At 66.5% G+C, this 7073-nt stretch overlaps 1 protein-coding gene across 1 annotated transcript; it reads left to right on the top strand.

The window, feature by feature from the left end:
- Window positions 1–2910: 2910 nt before the first annotated feature.
- MNEG_8247 (Myb-related protein B) lies at window positions 2911–5792 on the top strand (the record flags this gene model as incomplete). The annotated part of the gene is made up of 5 exons (XM_014043282.1): window positions 2911–2955; window positions 3277–3311; window positions 3379–3451; window positions 3872–4159; window positions 4437–5792. The coding sequence occupies 5 exons, from the start codon at window positions 2911–2913 to the stop codon at window positions 5790–5792; spliced, it is 1797 nt and encodes a 598-aa protein (XP_013898736.1).
- Window positions 5793–7073: the final 1281 nt, after the last annotated feature.

Here is a 7073-nt window from a genome sequence, read left to right as displayed (position 1 = left end):
GCTTCGCGATGGCTGCGCGGGCGCGCGTGGGAGGGCGGGAGGGCGGGCAAACGGGAGGGGTGTGTGTCAGATGGGGCCGGGAAGGGGCGGGCCATGGGCGGGAACCGGCGCTCACAGCTGCCCTGTGTGTATATTGGGTAGGGGTTTGAGGGCGGGGGAGTTCACGCGGGGCCCAAAGGTGCGCCTCACCTGCCCATTTGTTTTTGTAATAGTCTTGAGCCTGCCAGGCGGGGGCGCGGGCGGCCGCGGCGCGGCGGCGGGCGGGGCGGCACAGTCAGCGGGTACAGGATCGGGGGCGCCAGAAACAGGGGGCGGCCACGGCTGCGGCCCCCTGGAGTGGGTGGCGGAAGCTGCCCGGTCTGCGGCGACGGCCGGCGGCGGCCGGCCGACGGCCGCCCAGGGCCCGAACCAAAGGCCGGCGCGGGCGCGGGGGCGGAGGCCAGGGGGGCCGCGGGGCGGCAAGAGGCCGATGGTGTTGCGGTTGGTTTCAGCAGGGCTGGGCTCACCCGCACAATAACCGCCTGCTCCCACTCTGTGAAGGGTGACTTGAGCAGCCCGGGGGCCAGCTGGTTGCACCACCTGAAATACAGTGGGCATGTGTGCAAGTCAGGGCGGGGCGGGGCCTAAAACTGGGCGGCGCGGGGCGGTCGCGGCGCGTTGAGTGTTGGTTGCACGTTAATGCACGGGTGCGCTTTACGGGCTGCAGGCAGCAGGGACGGGCCCCCGCGTCCATCCAGGCAACATTGTAAATTTGAGAATATGCTTTTGCGTTGAATGCGACTGATCACACCCGAACAAGTAGGCATGCGAGCTCCCGGCAGCACGGTCCCCCTTTCTGCTCCGCCACGCACCGCAGCCTGCAGCTCTTTGCGCTGCGGCTCATCATGCCGCGGGAGATAGCAACCCAAGATGAAGTGCCGAGCTTAGAGACGAGCTCGCATAGCAGGGCGTCTTCACATCTGGTCCAGGCGCCGCGCCTGCACTCCGATTCGTCCATCGCCACACCTATCAGGGTCGGGGATCGGCCCGCAGCGGGCCACAAAGGGTGCGCCCCGCAGGGTGAGAGCTCCCGGCTCTCCCGAACTTTGCAGCTCGCGCCTGAGCCTACGGGGCCTGTCAAGCGCTCTATAGAGACGAACAATCTAAGGCATTTGCGTATGCGCTCGATGCGCTGCGAGGTATGGACACGGCGCATGGTGTCACCCGCAGAGATGCCGGTGCCGGCGCGCGTCGACAGCCCGCAAAATGACGATTTCCCTCACCCGAAAACGAATGGCCCAGCAAGCCCGCCGGACACAGGGTGACCCTGCACCCCACAACCCCAGAGTAATTTTCAAAACCACATGCCAGGTCGGTGCGCAAAAACGGCATGCCGGTGCTGTGGTGGTGCGGGCTGCAGCGAATTTTGGCATATGCCCATACCCCATACCGCCGCACCCAGGTTGACACCCGGCAGGGCTGACCCCAGGCATTGACACAGCCCCATTGGCACGTGCGAGCATTGCTAATGTTTTTTCCAAGAGGCCGGGCCGCGGTGCCTATCGACGGGCCGCGTCCGCTGGGCGCGCAGTACACCAATGGCCTCTGGCAGCAGGGCAGTGGACACACCGTGTGGCCAGCGGCAGACCGCACGAGACCCACCACCCTCCTGCTTGTGATTCTGGCCGTGGACCTGCAGATTGCATCCAGCGTCGAGGTCCCGCGCACCCCCTTTGCAACAGGCGGCCACCCGGCGACATCCCACTGCCCAGAGCGCAGCGCGCGCAGTGGCTCAGTCCGAGCACCTCGTTTTTTTAGAATTCGGCGACACAAGAGGCAGCAGGGCCGCGGCTACCGGCCGGGTGACGCGTCCGTCATGGCCCGACGCCGCTCAGCGCGTGGTCTGTTTTCGCTGGCTGGGCTTCAGAGCCAGCGGTAGGTTCTCGTAGACCACCACCACACATGACAGCCCGTGTCCATCAAAACCACGGAAATGGGATGCCGAGGTTGGGTCGTGGCGATGGACACGTGCGTGTGGATGAGATGTGGGTAAGGTCGGCTGGCGGTGTGGTCATGCATGTGGGCGCGGGTTGATGGCGGGACACACAGGTTGCCATCAGGGGAAGGGGGATGGGCGTGGGGATGGCGTGCGCGCGAGTGGGGCAGTCTGCAATTTGTGGGCACCACACACAGCTGCCTGGATTTTTGTGTTGGCGTTTTGTAAGCACAGTGCGTCCTTGATTGGAGACGGAAGAGCAAGGGGGCCGCATGGAAGGTGGACAGCGGTTGAGGTTGGGGGCCGCTGTGGGGGCAAGTGCACGTGCCGTGTGTGTATAACTGGTGTTTGTGTGCAGGCTTCGTTTGTACATAGGTCACCCATAAACATGCAATCAGTGAAAAGTACGCGTTTCCAAGTGGTGTGAAGAAGGGTGTAGATGAGCAGAGGGGCTGGTCATCACAAGAAACGCCCCACCCAGCAAATGCGGCAAGCAGCAATATGCACAAAGCGTCTGGGATATCCCTGCGCACACCCCGTTCACTTGGGCAAGCCTGAAGTGCCTTCCAAATTATCACATCAGGTGCCCCAGCGCCGCCGAAGCAGTCAAAGGTGAATCGGCGCCCAAGATCTGCATGAGGCGTGACGGTGTCGAGCTGCCTTGCCGCAGCCCCTGCCCACCTGGCGTGAACGGCACATGCAATTGATTGAACCCCGAAACCCACGTGCAGCTACGCGCACGCATAGATCCCCCGAACGCACGGCTTTGAATTTAGTCATCACGGCCAGAACGAGGTGGTCGAAGCCGGGTTTCGGTGGTGTAACGCAGTTCTCCAACGCCGCAAGCCATTTGTGGCAGTCGTAATCGTTCATTTCAGCTCTTTGCGTACTTCATCCGCTAATCAGAGAGGTCTGGGGCGCGAATTGCCGGAACCATGGCTGCCAGCTCTGAGGGCCGGCGAGGCGCATGGACGCAGGAGGTGAGCCATTGATGATTGACAAAAGTCTTAAAGTATGCTATGGCGCCACTCAGCCTGCGTGGGGCCAAGGCAGTGCCGTCACCACCTGCATCTCGATGCATGCACCGTCCGTTTCGAACCACGGGTGACAAGCCGCGCACCCTTCGTAGGAGGACAACCTTCTCATAAGTCTTGCCTCGAAGTTGGGAACCAGCTCATGGGTCAACATCTCCTCGCACTTTGGAGCTGCGCGATCCGCTAAAAGCTGCAGGCTTAGGTAAGTTGCTTTTGCGCTTCTGTATTCGCCCTTCACGCCACCGCTTGCACGCCGCGACCCTCTAGCTGTGCTGCAGCGGCGCCGTCACCGTGCTGCCCATGTTACCGTGTCACCATGACCTTGACTGTTCGCGACCCGAAACCCCATCCATCGCGATCCCGGCGCAGGTGGTGCAACCAGCTGGCCCCCGGGCTGCTCAAGTCTCCCTTCACGGAGTGGGAGCAGGCTGTGATAGTTCGGGTGCGCGCCTCGAGCGGGTGGCTGGAACCAGCACACACCGGTGCAGCGGTAACCCTAGGGTGCCTTCAGCCGGACACCCTAAAGTCATTTTGAGACGCCTTTACCGGAGCCCCTGCACCTTACGGATGGGTGCCTTGACTTGGGCTCTGTACAAATCCCAAACAGCAGTAAAATTGGGTCTAACACTCCGAGCTCCACCAATCTGGACAGGCAGCGCTGGGCAGCGGTGGCCACGCGGGCGCACCGCCACCACACACCACGCGCCTGCGCCGCACTGCCCACCCTCACCCCGCCCTGGGCCCAAAACACACGCCATTTGCAAAGATCACCTCCCTCCCCCACCCTCACGCCCACAGCCTCATCCCCTCACCCTGAGCCCCTCGTCACTTGCCCTCAACCCTACCCCGGCGCACACACCAGGCACAAGACGTATTCACCAACCGGTGGGCAGCCATCGCGAAGCTGCTGCCCGGCCGCACCGACAACGCGATCAAAAACCACTGGAACGCCACGCTCAACCGCAAGCTCAGCAGCGCAACGGAGCGCCTCGACAACCGATACCTGGAAGACGGCGCCACCCTCGACTGGCTGCTCGCAAACAGGGGTACCGCCGCGGGCGGCAGCTGCGCGCCAACTTCCAGCCGGGACAGCGGGGGCTCTGAGGGTTCCAGGTTCAGCGCTGGCCGCGTCGGGGGCCGCGGCAGCCAGGTGGGCGCGCGCCTGCGCCTGCGCCTGCGCCCCCGCCTGCGCCTCCGCCCCCAACTCTCTCGGCCCCCGTCTTCCCTGCCCTGCCTTGTCCCTGGCCGGCTGCGCATGGGGGAGGACGAAGCTCTATCTTTGTTTTTTTATGCCGCCATCGCGCTGGAGGCCGTGCCTGGCGGCAGACTCAGGCCTCGCCCGCAGGGCGGCCACAGGGCGCCCTGCCACCTGGCACGAGCTGAGCCGCGCCTGCCCGGCCGCCCTTGCCTGCCTCCAATCCCCACAGGCTGTGAGCAGCGGGGGCGTCACCAAAAGTACGCGCCGCGCCGTCGCCGTGCGCACGGCGCGGGCGGCCCGCCGTGCGCCCGTCGCCGCAGGGGTGGCGGACTCGCCGGCGGAGCCGCCGGCGCCGCCGCCGCCAAGCGAGGCGCGGCAGCAGCGGGCGGCTGGGGAGCACCTTGAAAAGCAGCAGCAGCAGCAGCAGCAGCAGCAGCAGCAGCAGCAGCAGCAGCAACAGCAGCAGCAGCAGGAGCAAGAGGCGAAACCATGCAGCGTTGCCGACGCGCTGATCACCAACGACATACCCACGTGCATCTCACCGCAAACGAACAGCGCAAGCCACCTCTCCTGGCCCCTCCCGGCCGACGGCTCCGCCGCCGCCGCGCCCGCGCCCGATGCTTTGGGCCGCCGCGACAGCGCGGCGTCCTCGTGCCCCAACAGCCAAGCCAGCGCGCACCTGTCCGCCTGCTTTGGCTGCGCCGCCGCCGGCGTCGACGCCACCACCGCCGGTGCCACGACGCCCGTGGTGTCTGCACAGGTCGTCCCGGCCCCGCCGTCGGGTGCCTCGTTCCCCTCCTCCGCCGCCTTGCCGCCCGCGGCGACCGTGCCGCCGCCGCTGCCGCCGCCGCCGCCGTCCGCGGCGCGGGAAGGCGTGCTGCGCGCGCTCAAGGAGCAGCGGCGGTTGCTGGACGCCCGCCAGGCGGCGCTGCGGCGGCAGGCGGAGGAGCTGCAGGCGCTGCAGCAGCGCCAGCGCGAGGAGTGGCGCGCGCTGGGCCTCGAGATTTGCATGCGGCGCGAGGCCGCCGCGCGGGCGCTGCTCCCGAACGGGCCGCCGCACCCGCAACCGCCCGGCGCGCCCAGCGCACCCGGGCCCGCGGCAGCGCCGGCGGCGCCGTGGGGTGCGCGGCTCGGGCCGCTGACGCCGCATGACGTCATGATGCTACTGCAGCAGCAGGAGCAGCGCGAGCAAAGCCAGCTGACAGGCGTGCTCCTGCATCAGAGCGCCTTGCACCCTCAGCACCACATGCAGCAGCACGGCAGCTGCGCGGCCCCCGGGCCCGCCTGGGCGCCGGCCCTTCCTGGCGTCTTCGACGACGGCATCATCAGCGGCGGCGGCGCGCCCATCACCCCCGCGGCCCACGAGCACCCCTTTGGCACGGGGCCGCCCCTCTCTGCCGCGTGTGTTTCCCCCTCTGTGTCCCCCGGCGACGCCGCGTCAGCGTCGTCATCAGCGATCCTGCTTTCGGAGGATGACGAGGAGGGGCTGCTGGGCAGCTGCATGGGGCTGGGCCTGCTTACTGGGGCGGACGACCTGGCGGCCCCCGCCGAACTGTTTGACTGGGACCCTCTGGCGCACCTCTGAGCGCCGCCCTCAAGGGCGGCCGTGCAGCTCTACAGCCGCGAGCGGCGCGATCGGCGGCAGGCCCGCCCGCCGGGGCTTCGCTCGCCGACGCCCCTGGCTGCCGATAGGGCACACCCGGTGATCCGGCGTGACCCAGGGCTACGCCGGGCTACGCGTCTGAGCCACAGGTCCTGGGCCTTGGCCCCAAATCATGTGCGCAAGCGCGCATGCGCTAAACCGTGCACGCGCCCACACTGCTGCAAGCAGGACTCCGTGCCGAGATTGCCTCTGCCCTGTCAGCACGCCTTCGCCTACCAGTTGCGAGGCCCCAGAGAAGCACCCCGTGCCATCGCCGCTTTCTTCTTGCTTTTTCTCTTTGCATGTCGCGTTCCCCCTGCTGATCGCGCGCACGCGCCCCCGCACGTGCGGGACAGGCGCGTGCGCGCGCGCGCCCACGCACGTACAGTACACACAAAGGAATGAAGCACATCGCGCATAAGCCGTCTCTTTTGGTCGAGCGTCTTAATATTTGCAGGATTCAAAGTGATGTTGGCGCCAAGCTACCCAAGGCTTCCTTGGCCTGCGCGGGTTTGGGGGCGGCGCAGGCGCTGAAAGCCGGCGGCGCCCCCCTTTGCCGCATGCGTGGCCCGGTGCGGGATCCAACGAAGATTCGCCACACCCCTGCACCCAACTACCCCACACCACACGCCCTTCCTGCCAAACGACATGAGCCCCCATCTGTGTTTATTTTATTTGAACAGGACACTGCCAGCCAACAAAAGTCCCCACGCGCGCGGGGCGCGCGCGCAGCCCGCGCACGGGGCGCGCGCGCAGCCCGCGCAGCCCGCGCAGTTGGCACCAACGCATGCCCCTGCGCAACCCACCGCCCCACCCTAGCCCCACGCGCCCGCGCTTGCACCTGGAGCCGCAAACCCGGCCCCAAGCCTGTGCGCGCGAACGTTCACGCCACAACTGACGCCACGACCAAAGCCCGTCAGCTGGCAAATACCATAACACGGCCGCAGCCCACCACGACTGCATCTGGTGGGGGTGAGTGTGGCACTTTTATGGGGTTGGGTTCACTTTTGAGGCGGCTTGTCTGATACGGTATTGCGGCCGTTGCTGTCCGCCCCTACAACGCCGCGTGCGCACTTGGTCTGTACAGATGCACGTTGTCATTCCTCTGTACCCATGCGCGTCTGCGCCTGCGCCTTCGTTGGCGTGTTTCGCGCGAGGCTTTCAATCCCGGTTCACCCGCTCACTGTCCCTTGAGCCCTGCGCTCTCGCGCGCGCGCGCGTGTG

The sequence above is a fragment of the Monoraphidium neglectum genome (genome assembly GCF_000611645.1).
Source record: "Monoraphidium neglectum strain SAG 48.87 unplaced genomic scaffold scaffold01545, whole genome shotgun sequence".
Classification (NCBI taxonomy): domain Eukaryota; kingdom Viridiplantae; phylum Chlorophyta; class Chlorophyceae; order Sphaeropleales; family Selenastraceae; genus Monoraphidium; species Monoraphidium neglectum.
The sequence above is the reverse complement of the archived record's forward strand: the minus strand, read 5'-3'. Positions and strand labels throughout refer to the sequence as shown.